The 24,890-nt window shown below is 48.0% G+C and overlaps 3 protein-coding genes across 5 annotated transcripts; 2 read left to right on the top strand and 1 right to left on the bottom strand.

Annotated features, from left to right (window-relative positions):
• Window positions 1–12: 12 nt before the first annotated feature.
• On the top strand, window positions 13–10,057 carry PTCD1 (pentatricopeptide repeat domain 1). 2 transcript variants are annotated; one of them, XM_066640333.1, is made up of 9 exons: window positions 13–49; window positions 1,392–1,927; window positions 2,736–2,876; window positions 4,532–4,750; window positions 5,537–5,638; window positions 6,557–7,318; window positions 7,713–7,829; window positions 8,493–8,672; window positions 9,211–10,057. In XM_066640333.1, the coding sequence occupies exons 2-9, from the start codon at window positions 1,463–1,465 to the stop codon at window positions 9,388–9,390; spliced, it is 2,166 nt and encodes a 721-aa protein (XP_066496430.1). In that variant the 5' UTR covers window positions 13–49; window positions 1,392–1,462; the 3' UTR covers window positions 9,391–10,057. The 2 variants fall into 2 exon arrangements, with proteins under 2 accessions (XP_066496430.1, XP_066496429.1); XM_066640332.1 differs by having other exon boundaries at window positions 8,490–8,672; window positions 9,211–10,056.
• BUD31 (BUD31 homolog) lies at window positions 9,739–15,477 on the bottom strand. Of its 2 annotated transcripts, XM_066640336.1 has the most exons (6): window positions 15,384–15,477; window positions 14,830–14,927; window positions 11,998–12,094; window positions 11,142–11,264; window positions 10,807–10,973; window positions 9,744–10,289 (listed from the first exon to the last, which is right to left on the bottom strand). In XM_066640336.1, the coding sequence occupies exons 3-6, from the start codon at window positions 12,089–12,091 to the stop codon at window positions 10,239–10,241; spliced, it is 435 nt and encodes a 144-aa protein (XP_066496433.1). In that variant the 5' UTR covers window positions 12,092–12,094; window positions 14,830–14,927; window positions 15,384–15,477; the 3' UTR covers window positions 9,744–10,238. The 2 variants fall into 2 exon arrangements, with proteins under 2 accessions (XP_066496434.1, XP_066496433.1); XM_066640337.1 differs by lacking the exon at window positions 14,830–14,927 and having other exon boundaries at window positions 9,739–10,289; window positions 15,384–15,474.
• Window positions 15,478–15,501: 24 nt separating this feature from the next.
• Window positions 15,502–24,455, top strand: PDAP1 (PDGFA associated protein 1). The gene is made up of 6 exons (XM_066640335.1): window positions 15,502–15,615; window positions 21,853–21,944; window positions 22,461–22,574; window positions 22,755–22,876; window positions 23,770–23,921; window positions 24,040–24,455. Exons 1-6 carry the CDS (start codon window positions 15,603–15,605, stop codon window positions 24,096–24,098), a joined length of 552 nt encoding a protein of 183 aa, XP_066496432.1. The 5' UTR covers window positions 15,502–15,602; the 3' UTR covers window positions 24,099–24,455.
• The last annotated feature ends 435 nt before the right edge of the window (window positions 24,456–24,890 follow it).

Genomic DNA, 24,890 nt, shown 5'->3' with positions numbered 1-24,890 from the left:
AGGTTTCCGGTTCCGGGAGGACCCGGAAGTAGAAGCCGGTCCTGGCGAGGTGTGCTTGTGGGGGGTGGGTCTGTTCGTCTGTGTGGGGGGGTACATTTGGGGTGTGGGGGGCACGGCTGTGTGTTGATGGGTCTATTTGTATGGAGGTGTGTGGTGTGTATTTGTAGGAAAGTGTGTGTATTTGGGGGTGGGTGTATTTGGGTGCGGGAGTCAAACACTAAGTAGTAATCCAGACAAGTGTGTATTTGGGGGGGTGTATTTATGTGTGTATTTGGGGCATGGGTGTGTGTGTTTGGGTGAGAAAGTGTGTGTGTATTTGCGTGTGGGGGTGTGTATTTGAGGGTGTGTAATCCAAACAAGTGTGTATGTGGGGGTGGGTCTATATGTGTGTGGGTGCGTATGGGTATATTTGGGTGTGTGGGTGCGTATGGGTATATGTGGATGTGTGTGTGTATATGCGTGTATATGGGGGTGGGTGTATTTGTGTGTGGGGGGGTGTATTTGGGTGCAGGAGTCAAACACTAAGTAGTAATCCAGACAAGTGTGTATTTGGGGGGGTGTATTTATGTGTGTATTTGGGGCATGGGTGTTTGTGTGGGGAAGTGTGTGTGTATTTGCATGTGGGGGTGTGTATTTGAGGGTGTGTAATCCAAACAAGTGTGTATTTGGGGGTGGGTCTATATGTGTGTGGGTGCGTATGGGTATATTTGGGTGTGTGGAGGTGTGTGAGTATATGTGTGTGTATTTGGGGGGGTGTATTTGGGTGCGGGAGTCAAACACTTAGTAGTAATCCAGACAAATGTGTATCTGGGGGTGGGTCTATATGCATGTGGGTGCGTATGGGTATATTTGGGTGTGTGGGGGTGTGTGAGTATATGTAGGGGGTGTGTGGGGGGTGTATTGGGGTGTGGGAGTCGAACACTAAGTAGTAATCCAAACAAGTGGCTTGCCAGACAGAGGACCGTCAAGGATGTGGCCTTCCTGAGTGGAGCTGCTGGTGCTGGACAGAATCCCTCGAGGCCCCAGAGCCTGCTGCCCGCAGTGCTCTTTGCTGGCTTTTCCTTATTAAACAATATCGGATCAAAGCCACGTATCACGTTGGACCCAACAAGCTTCAAGAAAACCATTTAACGTTACAATTTAGAGTGTTCTGTGTGGTCAGCGTGTATTAAGATCATATCCATAGTTCCTATTAATATGTAGAAAAAAATAAACTATCTGAAAAACCTCCCAATGGGGGAGAAAGATGGTATATATGCAATATATAGGAGAAAAATTCCTAAACTTAGAAAAAAACTTACTACAGCCCTAAATTGTCCCAGTTGCAATTTCAAGTCCTTCTGTAGTTGATCACACCTAAAAGTTAACCTGTTTGGGGTTTTTTATTTCAGGTGATGACTGCTGAATAATCCAATGACCAGGCTGGGAAAAAAGGCAATATTGTAATGAACGTAAGAACATAATGGCTGCACAACTGCTCTTTCATCGCTTCCCTGCAGGAGTTCTCACCCGGAAAGGTTCTTTATGTACTTTGGTGTGTCCTGCTCATGGATTGTGGCCACTTTCAAAGAAACTCTCGTTGTGTTCAAGGATTCCATGGCATTTGCTCGGATTACTGGCCTCAAGACCTTTTAGCTTATCCCAAGCAGCCTGCAAGGCACACAACAGAGACTGGAAAAAGACTGAGCCTGCCATCTCCTCTGACCCGGTCCGCAAAGAGGATGAGGAGCCTAATGGAGAAGAAGGCTTTGGGATGCTGTCTCAGAAATTTTCTTCTAGACAATTTTATCACAAAGCCACAGCAGACTTTCAAAACTTACAGCTCCAAACAGAGGAGGAAGAACCGGAATCGAAACCCTGGCGAGGTCGCAGGAACACTCCGTACTGGTATTTCTTGCGATGCAAGGCGTTGATCAAACAGGATAAGGTTGGTTTCTCAGCTGCTTCCATTGCAGGATTCCAAATCAAAAGCTGTTGAACTATTGAGGTTATTTGAGCTGGTTGTTCTCAGAATAGGGATGGCATGCAAGGAACAGAATTTGAACACAGACACACAAGCACACATGCCCTGGTCGGGTTTGCTGTATTCATTTGCTAGGCTGCTTTTCATTTAAAACTGAAACCCCCCCCTTCCCTCCCCCAAGAATTTTGAACTGATCTACATATATTTTGCCTGTCACATGTTGTGCTGTTTCTTTGCCTGATTGTGAACATTTTCGTTGCTTTACTGTGAACTGTACATTGCCTTGTATATTTCAGGCAGGATGGGAATTTTAATGTGTTTTCTAAATTACTAAGTGCACTAGTAACAGTGATTAAGCCACTTAGGGCACAATTCTAACCAACTTTCCAGCACCAAGGTAAGGGCAATGCGGCTCGAGGAGACCTCTGTGACTACCCACCCAACTGCAGGATGCAGCACATGCCCCCACTGGCACAGCGATGCCAAGGTTGGAAACTTGGTTACAATTTGAGCTGTAATTGTTTGATGCAGGAGTATCTGTATGTTAGGGAGATATTTATCCTCAGTTACGTTCCAGGTTATTTGTCTTTTCATACCTCAAAGTAGAGGGGGGAAACTTTGTCTTCACTCCCATAAGTCCAAGACTTCTTCTTTAGACTTCCTAACATTGTTGATGGCCACGTATATATGTGTGTTTACATTTAGCCTTTAAAATGTTTCTCCAGCGGCTGTTCCTGCTCCCTTTTCGCAAATCACGCTCTTTTCTTTGTAGTTGGCAGAGGCTCTGGACCTCTTTGAGGTGCAGATGCTGAAGGAAGAACGCCTCCAGCCAGAAGAGAGCAACTACACCGTGCTGATTGGTGGCTGCGGCAGGGTTGGCTACGTGAAGAAAGCATTCCGGCTCTACAATGATGTAAATGCTCAAGGCCACATTTCTTTTAGATAAGGGCAAGAATCGCGGTCAGAAGACCAGAAGAAGGAAGGTCTTGGTGCCTCAGAGGAAACCAGAGCTGGAAAAAGCATGCAGAGTGGCATTGCAAAGGCCTCTGAGGCAGTGTTTCATTTCATGCAGGAAGCTGTGCTGGCAGTTTAGAAGCATGGCCTGAGGCAGCCTACCAAGTGCCATTGTTGCCCTCACTCAGCCACGTGCAGATTGTGGCCTCTGCTGCTGCTCCTTCCTGCCCACTTCCAGGATCTGAAAAAGAAGGGAATGGAGTTGAGTGGGGGAATGCAAAAGAAGAGTGATGGCCTACAGCAAAGGTTCCCAAACTGTCTGCTGTGGCACCTAAGGGTAGCACTGTGGGATGGCGCAAACGACCTCTTCTTCCCAGCTTTCCTGGGCACAATCATCTTGAATCTTGCAAGAATCTTATGAGAGCCAAGATGGCAGCTCCTATCTTCCTGAGTCTCTTGGGTGCCATCATCTTGGATTGATCTCTTGTGATCCTAGATAGTGGCATTCAGTAGAGCTGGGAAGAAGTGGCTGCTGCAAAAGAAGGGCGCCATGACTATGGTCAGTTTGGGCTCTGACTTTTTTCTTCTTCCACATTTCCTCTTCTACTGTGTTGCCTTCTTCCTTTTTAAACCCAGAGGTGGAAGAACTGGAAGGAGGAGAAGGGAGCAGCAGAGAGAGATGAGTGGGGGCTGCCCCCAGGTGCATCCTTCGGTTCAGGGACGGGGTGGCCCTGTTTAGAAGCGGACTGTGAATCTCTAATGCTGCTTTTGATATGGCGTATCCTGGAGGGGCATGTTTGACACCCCTGCTGTATGGTATCAAATGTACGAAGCCTGAAGGCACACTTTGGTTTAACTCATTCGTGGTACATTACAACAACAACAGTATTTATATACCGCTTTTCAACAAAAAGTTCACAAAGCGGTTTACAAAGAAAAATCAAATAACTAAATGGCTCCCTGTCCCAAAAGGGCTCACAATCTAAAAAGATGCAACACCAGCAGACAGCCACTAGAAAAGACACTGCTGGGGTGAGGTGGGCCATTTACTCTCGCCCTGCTAAATAAAAGAGGAGCACCCACTTGAAAAAGCGCCTCTTACCCAGTTAGCAGGGGTTAACATTACCCTGAGTAAATGTTATTTTAGAACTAAGGCTGTACTCCTATACACACCTACATGAGAGTAAGCCCCTTTGAATACATCGGGTTCAAGTTCTGAATAAACAAGCAAAGGATTATGGTATGTCGTGCTCGGTCAGCTCACCACTCACTTAATCCAGAAGCTGCTTGAGTCTTGGCATAGAGGCTGCTCATGGGTCCTAGTGACCTCCTGATCCTCCTGTCTGGCAGTGGCTTTGGGGTTCTTGTGTAGATCTAGACCTTTTCTGCTAAAAGTATGTGATGAGCGCCAAACATATTTCCACACACTTTTTCCAACCAGTTTTCCAGTGTTTTCTAGCCAGCTGAAGCCTTGTGTTATTGCCTCCTATGCACTTTGACAAATACTTCCGAAATGCCCTTCATGCTCCTGGTGTACATGATTGTAGGACTGCCGTTGTCTTAAGCATTTTTTAATAACAGGTTTCATCAATTGTTGTTTCACTGGGAGGGTAGATGAAAAAGCGAGGCTTGGCTCCCACTGATGCCACCTACACAGCTCTGTTCAATGCTTGCGCAGAGTCCCCCTGGAAAGATTCTGGTCTGCAGAGCGCCCTCAAGTTACGTCAGGAATTGCTGAGCCGCAGTATGGAGTTGAATCTAATCACGTACCACGCGCTGTTGAAAGTCTGTGCCCTCTGCTCGGATCTCCGGATGTGCTTCGATGTCTTGAAGGTAAAGTGAAGCTTTGGTTTAGATCAGGGGTGCTCACACTTTTTTGGCTCGAGAGCTACTTTGAAAGCCAGCAAGGCCCGGAGATCTACCAGAGTTTTTTTTACAATGTTTGCGCCATCATAACATATAACATTTATGTGTTCAATGTATGTTGGTGTACCTTGAGCCCCACTGAGTATAACAGGACTTACTCCTGAGTAGACATGCCTAGGATTAGGCTGTGAGGCTGCAATCCTAGCCACACTTACCTGGGAGTAAGCCCCATTGAGTACAATGGGCCTTACTCCCTGCGTTTCTTCCCAGAGGCACCTGAAGGGGGGGTTCGGCACTCCGCGATCTACTCATTTTGCCTCGCGATCTACCGGTAGATCGCGATCCACCTATTGAGCACCCCTGGTTTAGATACAGTGACAGTTCATGAACTTGGAGTGAAGGCCCAGTGTACCATTCTGGGTAAGAAAGGCACTGCGGGCCTTCAGTATCCATGTCTGTGAACCATTAGTAGCTTCCAGTCGCATCCGGGAGGCTTTCTGAATTGGCTGGTGCAACCTCTGGAGGGCTCAGCATGGCCCCTTCTGTTGCTGTGACCCTGTTCCCCTGCAGATTTTCAGTTAGCATAGATTCATGTTTTCCCTTCACTAATTTACCTTGGAAGTATTTGGTCCTGAGACTTTCCTGGCATTTTTATCAAGATAGGTTTTTCAGTGATGATTTGTTTGAATGAGAGAAGAACCTTTAAAGGTCTTAGTAGAGCAATAATTATGAAGTTTGTTTTTCTTCTTCTAGGAAATTGTCTGTAAAGGTCATGCAGTAACCACGGACACGTTCAACTTCTTGCTCATGGGGTGTATAAAAGACAAAGAGCAGGGGTTTCGATACGCCTTGCAGGTCAGTTTCTTACCTTCGTTCCTTTTTTCAGTGATGCAGACCAACACAGAAGCAGTTTGAGGATCTTGAACTTGCTTTTCTTTTGCTTGTGATCCTGAAATGTTCATGTATCCTGTGGAAGAGGCATCCAATACTTCTAGCATGTTGTGCTAATTACAAGGATGGACTGCCAGTTCTGGTCGGTGGCTTTTTAAAGATATATAATTTCCATTATGGCAGCTACTGTTGTTCAGCATGGATATATCCAAACTTCTTTGGATATATTGGGTATATTTGGGTATATTGAGCCACAATATACTCCATTATCAGGGTTTCAGATTTCCCCACAGTACTCGGCGAATGCTTGGGGCAGCACCAGTACTGGTGGAGAGAGAAGCATTTTATGCAAGGCACCCGAAGATAGGGGTAGTATCCCTACTACATGAAGGATTTGAACCTTGCATCCTCTAGATCAGGGTGACTGCATCGCAAACCACACAAGTAAACACTCTCAAACATCTGAAGTTTATTTTATGTGGCTCTTACGTTAAGCCAGTTTAGCCACGCCTGCTCTAGATGAAAATCTAACCACTCACCCTCACTGCAGTAGTAATTGCACTTAGAAATGGGATCCCCTAGGAGGTGCAATGGGGAAGAGGAAGCAAATTTATTTATGAGACATTATTAAAATGTCTGGAGGCCAGAATGTGAAACCAGATCAGAGTGAAACATCTGGACTGTTGTGGTTCTTGAAAGATAGAACCTTCTTTCAATTGTAAAAATCCCTACGGGGATTTAATCAGCCTGCCTATGTAAACCGCCTTGAATAAAGTCTGAGGAGAAATCTAATGACCAAGAAAGGCGGTATAGAAATACCTGGAATGCAATATATTTTCATATAACCTTTTCTTCTGCCACAATTTTCCTTTCCCAAAACAGGTTTGGCAGCAGATGGCCAAACTGAACATAAAACCTGACAGTTACAGCTACAACTTGATGCTCAGCGCTGCCAGACACTGTGGCCTCGGTGACCCCCTCGTCGCTTCAGATTTGTTGCTGAAATCCTCAGAGGAAAGCCCTGCTCCCCCCAGGCTGAAGTCTGGGAGACCCCGACAGAAGATGAAAAGCCAGAACGAGGCAGGTGCTAGGTCCCTAATGCCATTGGATGTGGAAATGCTGGAAAAACGTGTGTTCCCAGGAAATCACAGAGGACCTGAGGAGCCCCTTCACAGTCAAGAAAACAGAGGCATGAGCAAAGATTGTGCCACTGCAGAGACTGGTGGTCTCCCTGCTGTGTCAGCCCCCACTTTGCCCAGGGAGTTGGCAGTCTCTGATAAAAGCCAGTTAGTTCCATGTTCTACAGAAGCAGACACCTCGTGTTTTTCTTTGTACAACTCCCCCAACTTGTTGGACTCGCAGGCACCAAACAGCAGCGTAATTTCTTTAGGGACTGTGACCACACCTTCTGATAGACTGGCTCTAATGGGGAACATGGAAGGTTTCTTAAAGAAAATGAAGGACGACGGCGTAGCACCCAACATTAAAACGTTCACGCTGCTCGCCGAGGTGGTGCAGCCCAACAGCCAGTCAGAATTGTCTTTATTAGCTGTCATGGAGGAGAATAATGTCAAACCGGATGTGACTTTTATCAATACTTTGGTGAGAAAGAAAAGCAAGCAAGCAGATCTGGATGGAGCAAAGGTGAGCTCATGTGCACAGCATGTGGCATCCAGCTTCCTGAAAACTTCAGCTTTTATTAGTTTGTTTTAATAATGAAAAAATGCTTCTAGCTCTGGTGGTTGTAATGATAGAAAAACAATTTCTGCTGAAGCCTTAAGCTGCCAAGTGGGTGGCTGAATAAGATTTTCAGTGTTGGCCTCAGTGCCTTGCATAGCTTCTTGCCCTCCTCTCATCAGCAAGGCAAGAACACATTATGCAAAGCAGAAAAACTCCAGAATGAATTGCACAAATGGGACCGTGTGCAGATGTGTTCAATTTGCTGCATGTATGTGCTTTGCATAAACCTGCTTTTCCTGGCATGGAATTGTAGCATGGAGTATGTGTGGCTCTACTCTTGTGTCCTGGTGTATTACAGAACCTGCTGCCCATTCTAGTGAAGAACGGACTCTCGCCCAATCTCCAGACGTTTTGTAACTTGGCAATAGCTTGCCACAGACAGAAGGATGGTCTGCAGTTACTCTCAGACTTGAAGGTATGAAACTGTCTAGCTTCTGGAGCTACATGGGATACCCTTGCCAATTGTGGTGATCAGGAGCCTTATATTAACAAGAATATACAAACTTTCTTTTCACAACCTGTGCACATGTTCCGTGGTTTTAAGCAAATAAATCTGAACTGAACCTGCTCTAGCAACTGCTGTAGCAATCGGATCCCGCAATGTGTTGTCTGGTCAGTTAGGAGAAGATACTTGTTTGAGTGTTTGCTCTGACAGTCTAAACAAAAAGTCCCTGTTTTAAGGGGTTTTCCTCTTGCATTTTTGAAACTAGAGTTTTTCACACTTAGGCTAAGAATTTCAGGTGGAAGCATCTGTTTAAGGAGAAGTTGACTCTCCCTTTAACTGGGGATTATAGAATTTGGAGCAAAGGTTCAGTATTCCATGTGTAATACATGTCAAGGCAACTCCCTTTAACCTCTAAGGGGAGCCATAAGTAATGCAACTTTCACTTGAGCATCTACTGTTCCCAATAATACACAGGGTAGCCTTCTGCATTCCCGGTCTGAGCCAATCCACACTTGGTCATTGAATTAGAATAGTGGCACTCAGCAATGCTGTTTGTCTCCTCCGTGCAGGTTTGTCAGACCTTTCAAAATCCCTCTTCTTACAGTATTATGTTCTGGGCTCTTTTTTTAGCAGTCTGGACTAAAACTCAACGTCCACATCTACAGCACGCTTATCAATGCAGCCGTGAAGAAGCTCAACTATGACTATCTCATACATATCCTAAGAGACATGAGAACCAATCAGGTGCCCCCCAACGAAGTAGTCCTACGGCAATTGGAGTTTGCGGCCCAATATCCTCCTGACTTTGACAGGGTAAACTATCGTGTTTTGTACTGTGAAAAGCCCGATTTCGGTTCTGACTGTTAAGAAGTGAACATTGCTATGTAGAGTGCAATAAACACTAGAAATTGAAGACATTTTATTAGCAGGAGCAGGATAAGCATATGGTATTTGGGATAAGAAAGTTATGCTGGCATTCGCTACCTGTCAGATATTAAAGATGTGTCTATGCAATTTTATGGCAGGTGTGATCCTCTCTCATCCTGTCTTAGGAGCCACAAACCGGGAGGCAGCAAGTAGCATTTAAATAGTAGCACTTCGAAGCCTCATTGATTCAGGGAAGAGAAAGAGGCAGTTGACTTTGTCTGCCTTCTGTGGAAGTGACACTGCAACAAATAGCTTTCATTAGGAAGACGCATGATTTCTGTCAATATAGGAAAGGATGATTTGGAATCTAACATCTAAAGGATGTTTTGTATCTAACTGCAGATGAATCCCCTCTAGCTTTAGTGCATGTGGGACCAAATCCTGCTCTTGTCAATCATTAATGCTACCTCTTTTTCTCTTGCAGTACAAAACAAAGGACCCTTACTTGGAGAAAATTGATGGTTTCCGAGCCTACTACTTCCGCTGGCTGAAGTGGATGGCAGCAGAAGAAACTCCACACCCCTGGGCAAAATACAGGACTCCTAAGCTATTGCAAGACAAAGAGCAGAAGATACCAAGTCATAGCAGACAGATGGGACAATAATAAAAGTATCTTGTTCCCATGAGTGGCACAGTTTTCTTCCTCATATGGTAACATTCAAATTAACATTGGTTTCTTTTTAAGATGAAAAAAACACTAAGAACAAAACCTCAGCGCTACACGATATCCTTCATAAGCAGCAGTGCAAATTTACATCACTAAGTCAGGCAACAGTGTAAAACCGCTAAACAAACTAAACTCAGAGAAGGGGGCAGTGTAAAACCTCTGGCCCAAAGGGTTTTGCAATTATTTCTCATATGTGCTTTTCAGAGAAGGAAGTGTGTAACAGGTGAGACAATACTCATCCCTACTCCCAGCTAAAGTAGGGAGAAAACGTATAGAATTAAGACCTGTTTTTAAGTAGCTCTATTCCAAAGCAGAGTCAGAATCCAATTGTCTCTATATGTAGAGAATGCTTAAAGAACCCCATGTTTTAAGTTCACTGGTTGGTTGATGAGAGATGTAACTCACTTAGCTGCACCAGTCATGATGTTTAATCACTAGTTATCCCCAGGACTTCTAATCACAAAGGGCAAAAGTTGCATTAGTTGTTAATGTTTGTTGTAATAAATTCAAAAGTCACAGAAACAGGATCCAGAAGGGCAGAGGACTGTGCCATTCACCTGTTGGGGTAGACAAGGCTTTATTTTAAAATAAAAATGATTACACAGAATGAGCAAACACCCACTACTGTTTTTATGATTCAGGCTGTTGCACTGTCCAACTGCTAAGGTGATCCACTCAAGGGTTTCTTAAAATGAAAGACAAAATTGCAGCTCTTATGAATAGTCACTGAGGCAAAGTCCACAAGCTGAGAACTCCTCAAAAGGGTGGAGGTGCTTGAAAGAGCTTCATCCAGAACAGCCTCTACAGCCACAGTGAGTGCACTCGATGATTCTCCCCTGTGGAATGAAACCAGCATATTAGTCACTCCTAGGCAGAGGTACTTGGGAGAGAATGACTGAAAGAGGCAGGGATTCCTGCTGGTTTGGAAAACCAGGCAGTTAGGGACTTGGAGCAAGGGGGCTTAGGGAGGTCTAGTTTCTCACCAAAATACATAACATTCTAAGATGGTTACCAAAAGAAAGCCCTTTGGGTGGAAGGAGCAAGCTAAGCTTATCAAAGTTTGACAATATAGGGGCCCTCCTAGAACCCTGTACACAATCTTTTCATAATCCAGGCCTATGAAAACCATTCAACAACCTACAGAGCCAGAAAAGGTTGTTAACAGATGGTGATTTAAGACATACTAAATTTCACAAGGCAAGAGTTGCATTTCAGGGAGCTATAATGCCTTATGCTTTACCTTAACAAGGCCTCAATGAAAACTCGCACAAAAGAAAAAAAAATTGATGACTAATTTTGCAGAGAATTGCAGTAATGACTAGACACAAAAAAGGGGTCGTTGAACATTCTTACCACTTCCAGCTTGCTTTTGGGTACTCTGCAGATGCAGTTGGTCCCAAAGTTGGTGTCTCTGGTCTGGATGCAGCGCAGGCAGCAGAGGTTTTCATAACCCTGTTTCTTCCATTTTGCAATTAAGTTTTTGTCCGCGTAACCTTCCCTAATGCAGTACTCGTACAATTCTGCGCAGGAGAAAACACAAGGCAAGAGAACTTGTTATGCTCATTGAGGGCAAAAAGTCAACACCCACAGCTAGCAAGGTAAATATTTACTCCCTCATGCGATTGAGACATGCAATAACCCATTTCCCAGGCATCCCAAACAAAGAGACCAGAAGGCAGCCCTCTTACCTCTACTAATGGCTTTTCGCTTATAGAAAAGATCAAAAATGTATCGTGTTTTCTGATGATGAATTCTGAAAATAGGCCAGAGCGATTCCACTTTCCTTTTTCCCTCGTGTGGTTCAGTCTCAGCTAAGTGGGGAGAGAACAGGAAAGATTTTGCTAGTTGAATTAACTGTTTACTGCAGGTTTATATTGTACGTCTTACTATAAACATAAATACCCTGAGGAATAGATAAACTGTTTCCCTCCCCAAATAAGTCTTAATTCTCATGTCAGTGGATTTTTTAACCTGAACCAAGTAAGATCCCAGTTACTTGACTTGAGACATACAAATCTGCTTTATCTTCATCAGACTGTTAATTTGTCTGGCACCAAGGGGTTATTGCTCAAATGGCAGGCTGCATACGCTGCATGGAAAAGTACCAGCTTAATCTCTGGCACCTCCAGCTAAGGAGAATCTGGAAGCAGATGGGTGATATCTTGGCTTGTAACTCTGGAGGGCTGCTGCCAGTCAGGTTTCACAACATTGGGCTGGAGATGGACCAATAATCTGACTTGGTATAAAGCAGCTTAATATATTTGAGACCAGTCAGATTATGGGTTCATGTGGCCCAGCACTGTCTGACTGGCAGTGACCCTCAAAAGTCTCACCCTGAGATCCTTCCAATTTTAGATGCCAGGAATGGAACCTGGAACTTCCTGCACACAGTACAGCTCCACTGCTATTGAATTATAGACCTCCTTCCACTGGCAACATCAGTATAAGTGCAACTGACGATCTGAGGCTTGGGTCCTCTACAATGCTTTACGGGTAGCATCATGCCAAAGACAGAAACCCACAAGTCACGTCACTGTTGCTCACCCTCTCTCATTTTTTGATCCAGTTCGTCTAAAGTTGGCTCTATCAACTCCCATCCATCTGGAGGTGGTTTTCTGCTCCTCTTCACCTTTGGCATTTCCTGAGGGGGAAGAAAAAAAAGGGGGGGCTCTGAATAAGAATAAACAGTACATACGTATGTACTTATTTTTTTCAGACAAACAGACGACCTTTATTAGGCATAAAACTTGACAGTTGCCTGAGCAACTTACACAAAGATTGCATTCCAGCAGGTCATCAGAACAGAATAAATATAGATTCAGATAAAATTTCCCTCCATTTTACGTTTAGTTAAAATCTCATATAAAAAGTCGGCCATTGGTTTAGTCATATTCTCATGTGTAAGCAATATCTGTAATTTCAATTCATCATGACAGTCAGAGTGACTGACAAAAAACGAGTCCAAATTTATAGATCTAGACTCCTTGTAAAGCGGGCAGTGGAACACTGTGTGGATCAGAGACTCCCTGGATCCCAACTCGCAAGAACATGTCAGTCGCTGTTGCTTAGTTTTATTAAATTTCAGATCCAGTTCTCGGGAAGGGAACACATTACATCTGGTGAGCGTAAAAGCACGATGAGATAAAGGATTATCTAAAATATATAAAAATCTAGAACACTGGCCAGAAGAGGGAAAAATCTGAAAATGCAAAGGTGAGTGGGTTTTATTTGCCTCAGCAAGGAGTCCCTGGTATTCAATGTCTTTCAATCTAGAGATTATGATTTTTCTGGCCCGCATCAAGGAGTCATTACCCACTAAGTCCTCCGGTACACCAAGTGATCGTAGCTTACTAAAAAGGCGAATATAGCCAGAGTAAGTCTAAGAATCAGAAAGCAAATCCTGAATCAGTGGGTTATAATAATAATAATAACTTTATTTCTACCCCGCCTTTCTCCCCGAAGGGACTCAAGGCGGCTTACAACATATTAAAAACAATTTAAAAACAAATAAAAATATATTAACACATACTAAAAACAGGGTTATTACTAAACACATACTAAACACATACTAAATAATAGGGTTATTCCACCTATTAAAACAAATACTTAACCAAAAACTAGTGAATCTACACCAAGCTGTACATTCAAGTCTTTGTTGTCCTGCTTCTAGACAAAGTGCAGTGTACGGGACACAATGGGGTAAACAAAAAACCTTATAAAGAAAAATTGAAAGTACTCTTTCCATTTCCTGATTAAAAGCAGCAATCCAAATTGGTATCCCATAGAATAATTGGGCCACAACTTTGGCTTTAAAATATGCAGGGCTGCAGGGATGTAGGAATTTCCCCTTGCGTGGAAAAAGCGTAAAATGCCCTGTGAAGAAGATCTTGTTGGCATCCTTCAGTCTCGGAAGACTCTGGTATCATGCTCTGAATAGTGTTCTGGAACAGTGTTCTCTCCAGTGCGCGAAACATGGGTAAAGTAGATATGGAGGTTAGACTGTTTCCCATGCAGCAAATCCCCCCTCTCCACGTCACTGAAATGGTCCAATGGAAAGGCAGAGGCCAATACGGTTGGTTCCAGCGGCGTCGCAGGAGTTGCCAGAACGTGACTGTGTTCAGCCACGAACTGCCTCAGGGACTCTTGTGAAGAGAGTCTAGCAGATCTGAGAGCGGCTCTGCGCTGCGGAACCCAGGACAGGCTATGATGAAAGGTCAGACCCAAATATTTGAAGGTTTTGACCTGCTAAATAGCCTTGCCGTTGAAGACCCAAGAGCGCTGTTTCCATCGCCTTTCAAAGACTAAAATTTTAGATTTCGAGTAATTTAGCTGTAGAGCAGTCTGAGAAATATTGGATACACCTAGAAATCAGGCGCCTTGGCCCAACTCGTGTTCACGAGAGTGACGCCATATCATCAGCGTAAAGTAAAAGGAAAATAGGGCATTGATTGAGTCTTGGGCACTGAGAATCAATCTCTAACAAAAAAGGGGCAAGGTCATTAATGAATAAATTAAATAAAGAGGGGGCAAGGACGCAGCCTTGCTTAACCCCCTTATTAGCTGGAAAAGAATCTGTTAAGTCACCCTCAGAGTTCACCCTAACCTGGCATGAGGTGTTTGAACAAAGTTTCCTATGTAATTAGGAAGAGTAACCAGGGGTCAATATTTAATTTATTGAGTTCGGACCACAACAAGTCTTTTAAAAGAATCGAAAGCCGCCTTTAGATCTAGGAAGGCTACGTACAATTTGGAGTATGCTTTATCCAAATATTTTTCAGCTAAGTGGGCTAGGACTAAACAATGGTCTAACCCAGATTTGCCAGCCTGCTTGCTTCTGCTTCATCCTTCTGTTCACTCTGACACAGCACAACTAATCTTCGAGTGCTGTATGTACTTATTCATACTTAAACTGACAATTAACACATCTCTAGGATGTTATTCAGCCTTCTCCGGTTTTCCTCTTGGTCTTTTTCCAGTACTTTTGGCATGTATATATAAAAAACGCTGTTCTTTCATGGAAAGCCCCGTCTCTGAGTTTTATAGATATATATCATCCTGGTCCCACTCCCTTTCATCTGGCATTCAGAGACAGCCGACTTCTCAAACCCGTCACAGCTTGTAACCTGCAACGGACTTTCCTCCACCCATCTGTCCAACCCCTTTGAAAGGCATCCAGACCAGACGCCATCACTTCCTGTGGCCAGGAGTTCCACAGACTAATGACGTGCTGGGTCAAAAAACATTTCCTTTTGTCCGTCCGACTCTCCTGACACTCGGCTTCAGTGGCTGTGGCTGTGCCCTGGTGCTGTGCAAGAGAGGAAAGAACATCCCTCCATCCACCCCCTGCAGAATTTTGTAATTCTCAATCATGCCCACCTCTGTGGCAAGGAGTTCCACAGTCTGATGACACTCTGGACAAAGACGGCTCCCTCGTGCCAGCTGCGACCCTCCTGCCCCTCGTTCTGGTGCTGGAACTGGGCAATAAACAGGCAATAAGTGGGAAATGGACCCCACCCCACGCCCTGCCGCAGGAGGTTCCACAGGTCAACATCCTGCAGTGGGGAGTTTCACAGGCCACCGTCCCGCGGCAGGGAGTTCCGCAGGTCAATGACCCACAGGGCCGACTCCCTGCACCAAGCAGCCCCTGCAGGGAGGGAGTTCCGCAGGTCACCATCATGTGGCAATAAACAGGCAATAAGTGGGAAATGGACCCCACCCCACACCCTGCCGCAGGGGGTTCCACAGGTCAACATCCAGTGGCAGGGAGTTCCACAGGCCACCGTCCCGCGGCAGGGAGTTCCGCAGGTCACCATCATGTGCCGGGGAGCCCCGCAGGCCACCGCCCTGCGGCAGGGAGTTCCACAGGTCAAGCGGCCGCTGCGGAGCCCCTCCAGGAGCCCCCCCCCCACCGCCCCCAGAGCGCCCCTTACGCTTCCGCGGCTCCGGCTCTGCCTCCTCCGAGCTGTCGTCGCCTCCCGATGACGTCACGCGCGGAGGGGCCTTCCCCGCGGGGGGGGTAGGCGAGCGCCGCTTCCGCTTCCGGGTGGCGCCGGGCTCGCCCAGGAGGGGGCGGAAGTGAGGTGTGGAGCGGGGGCAGAGCGCGAGCCCAGCACCGCCGGGGGGAGCGCAGAGCCCGCAGCCGCGTCGCCATGCCCAAGGGAGGTGAGTGGGCCGGGGGGCTGGGCCCCCTCCTCCCCTCCCTTAACCTGGGGCTCCTGGGGGGCTGAGCCCCTCCCCGTCCATGGCCCCCTTGGGGGTGGGGAGGCTGACCCCTTCCTCCCCCTCCTGTAGTGTGTGGCACCATTGGGGGGCTGGCCCCCTTCCTCCCCCCTCCTGTGTAGTCTGTGGCCCCTTTGGAGGGGCTAGGCTGAGTCCCCCCTCCTATAATCTTGTCCATGGCCCCTTTGGGGGGGGCTGAGCCCCCCATCTTTCTCCCCTCTCCTGTAAGCTAATCTATGGCCCTTTGGGGGGGTTAGGCTGAGCCCCCCTCCTATAGTCTGTGGCACCTTTGCAGGGATTAGACTGAGCCCCCTTCCTCCCCCCTTCTCTAATCTAGTCTATGGCCCCTTTGGGGGGGGGTTAGGCTGAATCGTCCTCCTTTCCCCCTCCTATAATTAGTCGATGACCCCTTTCGGCAGGTTAGGCTGAACCCCCCTTGTAAATTGTGACCCATTTGGGCAGGTTAGGCTGAGCTCCCCTCCCATATAGTCTGTGGTCCCTTTGGGGGGGTTAAGCTGGGCTCCCATCTTTCTCCTATAATCTAGTCTATGGCACCTTTGGGGGGGTTAGGCTGAGCACCCCCTTCCTGTAATCAGGAGCTAATAATCCAGTTCGATCCTGGTTCACCTTCTGTGGCTGCTGGGGTGGGGGGTTTGGTTCAGCCCCCCCTGCTATAATCCAGTCCAGGGATGCTGTGGGGGAGAGGGAGGGGCGCCCCCTTCAGGGCCAGCCAGCCAGGAGGTCCTCGAGGCGTCCTTCCTGAGTTGCATCAGACAACTGGGAGGGGGTGTTGCAGAGAGAGAAGGAGGCTTCCAAGTGGAAACGGCCTCAACTGGCCACTCTGCCAAGCAGAAAGGCCCCTGGTAGCCCCCTCCACCCCCTCAGCCCAGCTGGCAAAGCCCCTTTGCCTGGAGTGTCATTGCCAGTTTGTGTGGGCAGTGCTGAGCAAATGTCCTGCCTTTACAACCAATTGCCATATGCCAGGGTTGTAGAGCACATGGTTCACATGAGATCAGCCAGGGCTGGCGAAGAAGCCTTGCCTCGAATCCCGGGGAGCGTTTGCCGGTTGGTGTAGGCTATTAATGAGACCGGCTGCCTGAGACTGACTGTCTGCAAGGGAGTGGCAACAGGACGTGGGTCCCTTGTGGTCTTGTGTACACCCTGAGGCCTCTGGTGGGCCACTGTGAGATGCAGGAAGCTGGACTAGATGGCCTTTGGCCTGACCCAGTGGGGCTGTTCTTATGTTCTTATGACTCAGTAAGAGGCGGTATCCATGTGTGTTGGGTTGTGTTGTGTGTTGGTAGGGGGCAGTCAGTGGTGGAGCCCATGCTTTGAGTGCTGAGAGACCCAGGTACAATTCCTGGTATCTGCAGGTAAGACTGGCAAAGACCCTTATCCCAAACCCTGGAAAGTAGCTGTTGGTTGGCGTAGGTTTCTCAGTATTTCCTATGCTGCACATTTTCACATGGGCCACCTGTTCGAAGTACCACTGAAACTAACTGGTGATGACGTCATCACCAGTTCCCTCTTGGTTTTGGAGACCAGATGCGATGTGACAAACACAGTGAGAGGCTCAGGGTGCGTGGGAGGGTTTTTTCCATGTATGGAAAAGCATGCCTTGAAGCTCTGCCCACTAGCTGAGCCTCCTACCACTGTTTGATGTGTCGTGTTCCTGTTCTGGCTGTTGGATGACAGGTGTCCAGGGGCCCTGTGAGTACCACCAGACATCACTTCAAATACCACTGGTGATACCTGTACCACTGGTTGAGAAACACTGGCGTGGGTAATACTGCACTGGATGGATCCTGGGCTGGTCCACATTGGCACAAGGCTGTAGCTCAGTGGCAGACCACATGTTCAGTATACAGAAGCCCCCAGGGCTGATCCTTGTCATCCCCAGCTGGAAGAAGAACCAGGTGGCTGGTGATGGGATGTGAAACTTCCATGGAAGGTAATTCAGGGTCTTGGTCTTCTCGTCAGGCAGCAGGGGCAAAAGCGTCCCTGGGCTGTATCATTTCCCACCAATTCTACACAGGTCATAGTGGGAAGTAGAGGACTTTAACGTGGTTGGATACTTAAGAGATCTCCAGGTCGGTTTCTGGGCACAGATTTCTTACACTTACCCGTAGGGTGCCATACATAGTTTCTCTCATCCCCTTTTATCCTCGGAACAATCCTGTGGAGTGAGTCAAGCTAAGCAAAAGCAGCCAAAGATCTTCCAGTGAGTTTCATGACTGGATAGGAATTTGAATCTGCCCCAGTCCTCCTCTGACACTTTGCCTGTAAGTGGTCTGAGAGTAGGGCCTGAAGTGGGACCACTCTGGCCCTACCTGTTCCTTCAGATGACCATCTGAAGCCTTCCTCCCAGTTGCCTCTGCTTGTGGTGCGATAGGTAGTGAGCAGCAGTGATACCTCCTCTCTTGTGATACCTCGCTGATGGACTTCCTTCCAGGGGGATATTAGCCTGACACACACCCTTTCGTCTTCTAGGTGCAAAAGTCTATCTCATTTTCTAGACACAAGCACCCCCCCAGCTCCCTCCAGTTACATTGTCGCACTTGCTGCTGTTGCACTGTGCAGCTGGATAGATTTTTAGTTTGTTGCCATTTAGATTTTATCATTTGTGTCTTTCTATTTGGGTGTGTTGGGCACTCTGGAGACTTGGTTGCAGAAAGCTGGATGGAAATGTTTTAAAGAGGCATCAGTGCACCAAAAATAGCTTCATCCAGAAAGCCAGCGTGTCAGGGCAAATGCGAGATGAGAATCTGTCTCCTGAACATCCAGTTTTCTAGGTACAGGGAGTGTGTTGGGAGGGGGCCGCGGGAGCAGTTAATTATGTGATCTTGAGTCCTAGGCGCTGGGGGCAAAAAGGGGGTTGGACTGTATCACACTGAAAGCATCTGGTTAACAACTGGAGGCTGGATGACGTGGTCTGATTAGTTCTTATGTTCTCGTGACCCCTCATCAGCTGATATGTTCTAGGAGCACTTTTCCCAAGTCATCTGCTGTTTGTGTCTTGGAGCAGCTCCATAGCTTCTGGGGTGATAGAGTCCTCTCTGAATAATGCATGCACAGAGACGCCTGACCTGGGATAGTTATGTTGTTTGTGTGTGTGTGTGTTTGCTTGCAAGTGCCCCCTCCCACACATGTGGGAAGCTTGCAGGTTGAGGGACACCATCTCGTCATTTTCTTGACACCTCCGCTTCTCAGTCCAATGAACTGCTCAGATACCACCTCGAAGCAGAATGGATTTGGAAGTGGAGGCCTGCAGAATGGAAAGGCCAGAGTGTGTTGAGGAAGTACTGTTGACGCTGCAGGGATTTCCTATTTTGACAGTATGGCTCTGTCAACGAAAGGGAAGCCATCCAGCAACCAGGACTAGATGGGCCCTTGGCCTGATTCAGCAGGGCTCTTATGTTCTTATGAAGAGGAAAGCAATAGTAAACAAGAAGAAAAAAAAACCAGACAGTTTTTTTTTTCTGGAGGGAGGTTTAAAATGGGTGGGAAGAGGGATGGATCAGGAGCTGAGAGATGGACTTGGCCAGGGACCGTTTAGTATAGCTGAGTGTGGATTTTTCCTGGTAGCTGCCAGCATGTAGCTTATGGTCTGAACCACTGTGGTGCTTAGGGAGGAGGGAGCAGCCACGTGCCTCAGCCGAAGTGCTTTCACGCCGTTCTGAACATGCAGGTTGGAGTTTTGGCAAACTTATATGGACTGAAGCAGGGCTCATTTTTATGCTCTGAACCCAAGCTGTGTACCCCAAATCAGACACTTGCGCCTGTGGCATGCGGTGAAAAACCAGGTCTCGGTTGGGAAGGCGAAGGAGGTGCCTGTGAGATGGAATTCCTGCCGGTGTGAACTGGGGCCCCAAAGCCTGTGGCCAGGGAATGCGGTGCGCGCAGAAGAGAGTTTCAGTTTGGTTTGCCTTTTGGCAAAAGGCATGACTGGGCACGTCCCACCCAAAGAAGGAGGCTGTCTTGACACTGTTCGGCAGAGTGGGTGAAGGCTTGTAAGGAGGGGGGGAGTGAGCGCAAGCCCTCCAGGCCACAGCTGTGCCCCACCCAGCCTGGCCCCTTTCCAAGGGATGCTGCCAGCATGCCTTTCGGAGTTTCCCAGCATCACGTCCTGAGATCCTCTCTGAGTGTGTGAAAGGAAGGGAAACACAATTAGGTTTGTCCACGAGAAGCGGCAACACCTCAAAAGGAGCATGAAACTGCCTGGCTCACTGTCAGCACCAGATCTGGAAGGTTATATGTGAGCGAGGCAGCTTGTTAAAATGTATGTGTTTTTGGGAAGGGGGTTTTGTGAGGGTTGAGAAGACTCAAGGGCCATCTCGCCCAGCAGCAGCCTGCCAAATGCCTCCAGACCATGAAGCAGCAGCATTTGGGGTTCATAGGTAGGCTATGAACCCCATAGGTGGTAATGTCGTGAGAATGGATGATGGCCGGATCCCAAAGGATCTCCTCTATGGAGAACTCGTGCAAGGAAAGCGCCCTACAGGTAGACCACAGCTGCGATACAAGGACATCTGCAAGAGGGATCTGAAGGCCTTAGGAGTGGACCTCAACAAGTGGGAAACCCTGGCCTCTGAGCGGCCCGCTTGGAGGCAGGCTGTGCAGCATGGCCTTTCCCAGTTTGAAGAGACACTTGGCCAACAGTCTGAGGCAAAGAAGGAAGGCCCATAGCCAGGGAGACAGGCCAGGGACAGACTGCACTTGCTCCCGATGTGGAAGGGATTGTCACTCCTGAATCGGCCTTTTCAGCCACACTAGATGCTGTTCCAGAACCACTCCTGCCCTAAAGCTGGGAACCTGGAACGTAAGGACAATGACAGGTAGACCACAGCTGCAATATAAGGACATCTGCAAGAGGGATCTGAAGGCCTTAGGAGTGGACCTCAACAGGTGGGAAACCCTGGCCTCTGAGCAGTCCGCTTGGAGGCAGGCTGTGCAGCATGGCCTTTCCCAGTTTGAAGAGACACTTGGCCAACAGTCTGAGGCAAAGAAGGAAGGCCCATAGCCAGGGAGACAGAGCAGGGACAGACTGCACTTGCTCCCGGTGTGGAAGGGATTGTCACTCCCGAATCGGCCTTTTCAGCCACACTAGACGCTGTGCCAGAACCACCATCCAGAGTGCGATACCATAGTCTTCCAAGACTGAAGGTTACCAACACACAGATAGGCTACCCCTGGATATGGAGGCTCCATGTAGCTTTCATACCTAGCAGCCACAGATAGGCCTAGCCTCCTAATTTTTCCAATGCTCTTTAGAGCTATGTTGGCTGGTGGCTTTTGTGGAGAACAGTCAAGCCTGAAAAGGTGGGTTTAATGGAAGAACTAAAGAATTAAAGAACGTTTGGCTCACATTTTCTCAATTAGTGGCAAGAGAGAGGCACAGTGGAGCAGCCCTTTAAGAGAGGCTCCCACTGAAGGCATATGTCTGCCATTGCTTTTCCCATGTGGCAATCCCACGTGGGCCTGGTTTTAACTGTCTGCGAGCATCTATGCTTCCCGAGCTGGACTGGAAGAGCTGCCCGCCAATCAGAGCCATAGCAGCTCCTTAATGAGTAGTTTTGATGCAAGCTCTGCTCATGATGCACCCCAGTCATGCTTCTCTCCCCCCCCCCCCCCGCCCGCAGCTGGATGACATCCAAATTTGCTTTTAAACTGTCAGGCTGTTGTGTAAATCTTTCTGCTTTTCCTGTCATCCTTTCCTTTCTCAGCACTGCAGTCACTTCTCCAGCCAAGTGCTCATTTTGTAAGACTCCGATTCAGTCCAAGGGACCTTGACCTGCCTCACCCCCCACCTTGGGCGGGCATGTAAACAGCTCCTCACCTGTCCTCCCTGTGGCCATAGATGACCTGGCCAGGGAGGGGAGCAGGAATTCTTTTCCTTGCAAGTCTTTTATTTGACACAGACGTGTCTATGTGTGTTTGTGTCTGTGTGTTAATTGCATTACTACAAATCCTTATACTCTGGGAACTTTTGTGGACTTACAAGGCTGACATAAAGCATTTTCCAGGTGGAAGAGGGGGCTCCCTTGTGAGCTGGGTGAGGTATTCTGGCCCCTAACCGTGGGAACCCCATGTTGGCCAGATGGCTGCAGTCGATGGAGAAGAAGGATCAGTGGCAGTGAGGATTGACTAAGAAAACTTGCTAACCGGGCTGTTCCCTTTCAGGTAGGAAAGGAGGCCACAAGGGCCGGGCGCGGCAATACACAAGCCCCGAGGAGATTGATGCCCAGCTCCAAGCGGAGAAACAGAAGGCCAAGGTAAGCACCCTCCTGGATGCCTTGACCCCTCCCATCACCTGCAGGTTTTGACTGTTTGTGAGCAGCTACCTGGAGTCAGCGCTGGGCCACAGACTCGCAAGGTGGCCTTTGGTAAGCCCTCTGCTTTCCTCCTGCAGTGTGGCAGTGGTGACGTTTTTGTTACTTAGAACTGCTGTTTGCCAAAAAGCAGGCAGTGCCGTCCCCCATCTGAAACCCTGGTCTGCAGCTACCAGACGTCACGGCTGATGCTCAGCCAGATGAATCCAGGCAGCTTTTGGCATTCCATGAATTGTTCGACACTGACTGGGAGCAGTTCTCCAGGGTTCTAGGCAGGAGTTTTTCCCAGCCATTTGAGAGACGTCAGGGACTGACCCCATCTTTCTTCCACCCAAACCACGTATTCGCCAACCATGTAACTGCTGGTGGAAGCAGATCCTCTGCTAAAGACCTGAGCGGGTGCCCAGTGTCTCATGGGAGGAGGCAGATCTTTGCATGGTGTCTCTTAAATGTTCGCAGGAGGAGGAGGAAGCACAAGAGGAAGGAGGTGATGGGGCAACAGGAGATCCCAAAAAGGAGAAGAAATCGCTAGACTCAGATGAGAGTGAAGAGGAGGACGACGAAGACTACCAGGTACCAAAAAAAAACCCTTTCTGGTCTCATGGAAGAAGACAGTCAACAGGCGCTACACCCAATTGTTGAGTCTTCATTGAAATTATTAGCACCAGTAGCACTTCACAGTGGACGCTTGTTATCCACGCTGTCTGCACCGTTGCTACTAACAGGCCCCTGTCCTTTTTTTTTTCATTCCAGCCAAAGCACAAAGGAGTGGAAGGCATGATAGACATAGAGAATCCCAATCGCGTTGCACAGACAGCCAAAAAAGTTACTCAGATAGACATGGAGAGCCCCAGGGAACTGTCGCGGAGAGAGCGGTAAGAATTTGCCTTCCCTTTAACGCAGTGATGCTCAAACCCTCTTCCACATGGTGTGCTTTTTGAGGTGGTCCACAGAATTGTGGCAGAAATATCAGTGGGAGTGGCAATGCCTTTTTCCAGGGGAGATGGCCTGAATCCTGCTGCCCTCTGGGTTCCAGTGCAGCTGTCCTGAACAAAGCAGCTCTGAGTAGCAGCATCTTGGCCAGTTAATGGCTTAGGGAACTGCAGCCTGGCAAGGGCTTCCCACACCTGCCGTGAGACCTGCCACACCTCCCCCTTTCCCTTTGTGAGTGTTTGGCACAGGCTTCACAGGAATGCCTAGGGAGCTGAGTGCTGGTGGCTCGTAAAGGCCACACAAACCCAAACAGGGCAGTAGTGATATTTTACGAACAACTGCCTTGAAAGGCTCACGCCTGCTTTATATGTTTCCTTTCAGCTGAGAGCCAGGATGGGGTAGTGGTTTGTTGGACTTAGGGTTGGAAGCTCCAGGTTCAAATCCCCTCTCAGCCACGAAGCTTCGTGGGTGACCTGGGGCCAGTCACTCTCTCTCAGCTTCACCTACCTCACAGGGTGGTTGTACAGACAGAAGGAGGGAAGGAACCCTGAGCTCCTTGGAGGAAGGGCAGTACAGAAATGTGGAAAATAAAATCTACATGCACTAGTTTCGAAAGACGCTTGTGCTTTTGAAGCTCCAGTTTGTAAGCGTTAAGGACCTTTTAATGTCCTTGAGACAGGATGAGGCCAAAATGCCCCCAGGTGTGTGTGGGATTCAGTAAATAGCCTTTGTTCCAAGCACTTTGCAGCTTTGCCTCTTCCAACCCCCCTTGCTTTTTCCTCTTCTTCTACCTAAAAACTTTCCGTTCTGTCCTTCGATTCCTCTGCCCAAACAGAGAAGAAATTGAAAAACAGAAAGCGAAAGAGAGGTACATGAAGATGCACCTGGCGGGGAAAACAGAACAGGCCAAGGCAGATCTTGCCCGACTAGCCATCATCCGGAAACAGAGGGAAGAGGCGGCCAAAAAGAAAGAGGAGGAGCGGAAAGGTAAGAGAGGTGGCCTCACAGGTGCCAAACCACCAGAGAAGGAGGGTCCAGTGTATAGACAAAATTGTTTTGGGGGCCTGCTAACCTTTAACTCTGGTTCTTTTTTTCCACCCACCAGCGAAAGATGAAGCCAGTGTGGCAGGCAAAAGAATGCAGTCGCTGTCCCTTAACAAATAAGCGCAGGCCATGTGCGGGGAGGAAATTTCCAGGGACCTGTGCCTGGCTACGCCTGCGGGCCACTCTGCCGCATTACATCCCCGAGAGGGCCATGGGGAGAGCATTGCCGCAGCATCCAGCGTAATCATCACCTCCAAGAGACACTGACAGCCACATGTTTGTCTTCATTGGGGCACCGAATTCTGTTGGGGGGGGGCAGGGAATGAGGGGGGATGGGTTGGGGAAAGCTATTAACCTTTTGGTGCAAAACTCGGAGGGGCAGCAGCCCTCTCTGTGGCCGTTGCGGGGAGGGACGGAAATCTGAACGGTTTTGCTGTGTTTAGATTTAAGAGCACATATCTGGGGCGAGGGTGGGTGGGTATTGAATGACAAGGGGGGGATGCTTCAGCTAGGCTGCAGGAAACTAGATGGGGTGGGGGAAACACGGTTGGTAGTCTTGACAAGCAGGTGCAGACCTGCAGTGCTGGGGTGTTGTGCGTGTTTCTGCAGAAGCCCCTGTGGGATTGACCCTACAGGGCAGCAAACTAAATGAGAAAAGCCAGCACCTTGTCATGTGGCTGTTCTGATCTTCAGTCCCATTTTCACACCCCGACCCCCCCTTCCTTTTTTTTTTTTTTTAAGTCACCCCTTTCATTTTTCTCCTCCAAAACAGGGGTGGTGACTTTTTAAACCGAGAGAAAAATAAACCCTACATCTTCCCCCCCCCCAAAAAAAACAACCCTTTCTTGATTGTGAAACATGTTGGAGTAGATACAAATTGGAAACAACAAAACTTGTATATTTGGCTGAATA

Source organism: Tiliqua scincoides, chromosome 13, assembly GCF_035046505.1.
Source record: "Tiliqua scincoides isolate rTilSci1 chromosome 13, rTilSci1.hap2, whole genome shotgun sequence".
NCBI lineage: Eukaryota > Metazoa > Chordata > Lepidosauria > Squamata > Scincidae > Tiliqua > Tiliqua scincoides.
Note: the sequence above shows the minus strand (reverse complement) of the source record. Positions and strands in the feature narration are given on the sequence as shown.

What these genes read in the sequence shown, in the direction of transcription:
- PTCD1 (XM_066640332.1), top strand. Translation starts at nt 1,463, where the DNA reads ATGGCTGCACAACTGCTCTTTCATCGCTTCCCTGCAGGAGTTCTCACC. An exon ending in TGTGCTTCGATGTCTTGAAG is followed by an intron (nt 4,751 to 5,536) that starts GTAAAGTGAAGC and finishes TTCTTCTTCTAG; the next exon opens with GAAATTGTCTGTAAAGGTCA. An exon ending in AGTTACTCTCAGACTTGAAG is followed by an intron (nt 7,830 to 8,489) that starts GTATGAAACTGT and finishes CTCTTTTTTTAG; the next exon opens with CAGTCTGGACTAAAACTCAA.
- BUD31 (XM_066640336.1), bottom strand. Translation starts at nt 12,091, where the DNA reads ATGCCAAAGGTGAAGAGGAGCAGAAAACCACCTCCAGATGGATGGGAG. An exon ending in GCGAAAAGCCATTAGTAGAG is followed by an intron (nt 10,974 to 11,141) that starts GTAAGAGGGCTG and finishes TCTCCTGCGCAG; the next exon opens with AATTGTACGAGTACTGCATT. An exon ending in CCAAAAGCAAGCTGGAAGTG is followed by an intron (nt 10,290 to 10,806) that starts GTAAGAATGTTC and finishes TTCATTCCACAG; the next exon opens with GGGAGAATCATCGAGTGCAC.
- PDAP1 (XM_066640335.1), top strand. An exon ending in AGGACGACGAAGACTACCAG is followed by an intron (nt 22,575 to 22,754) that starts GTACCAAAAAAA and finishes TTTTCATTCCAG; the next exon opens with CCAAAGCACAAAGGAGTGGA. An exon ending in GAACTGTCGCGGAGAGAGCG is followed by an intron (nt 22,877 to 23,769) that starts GTAAGAATTTGC and finishes CTGCCCAAACAG; the next exon opens with AGAAGAAATTGAAAAACAGA.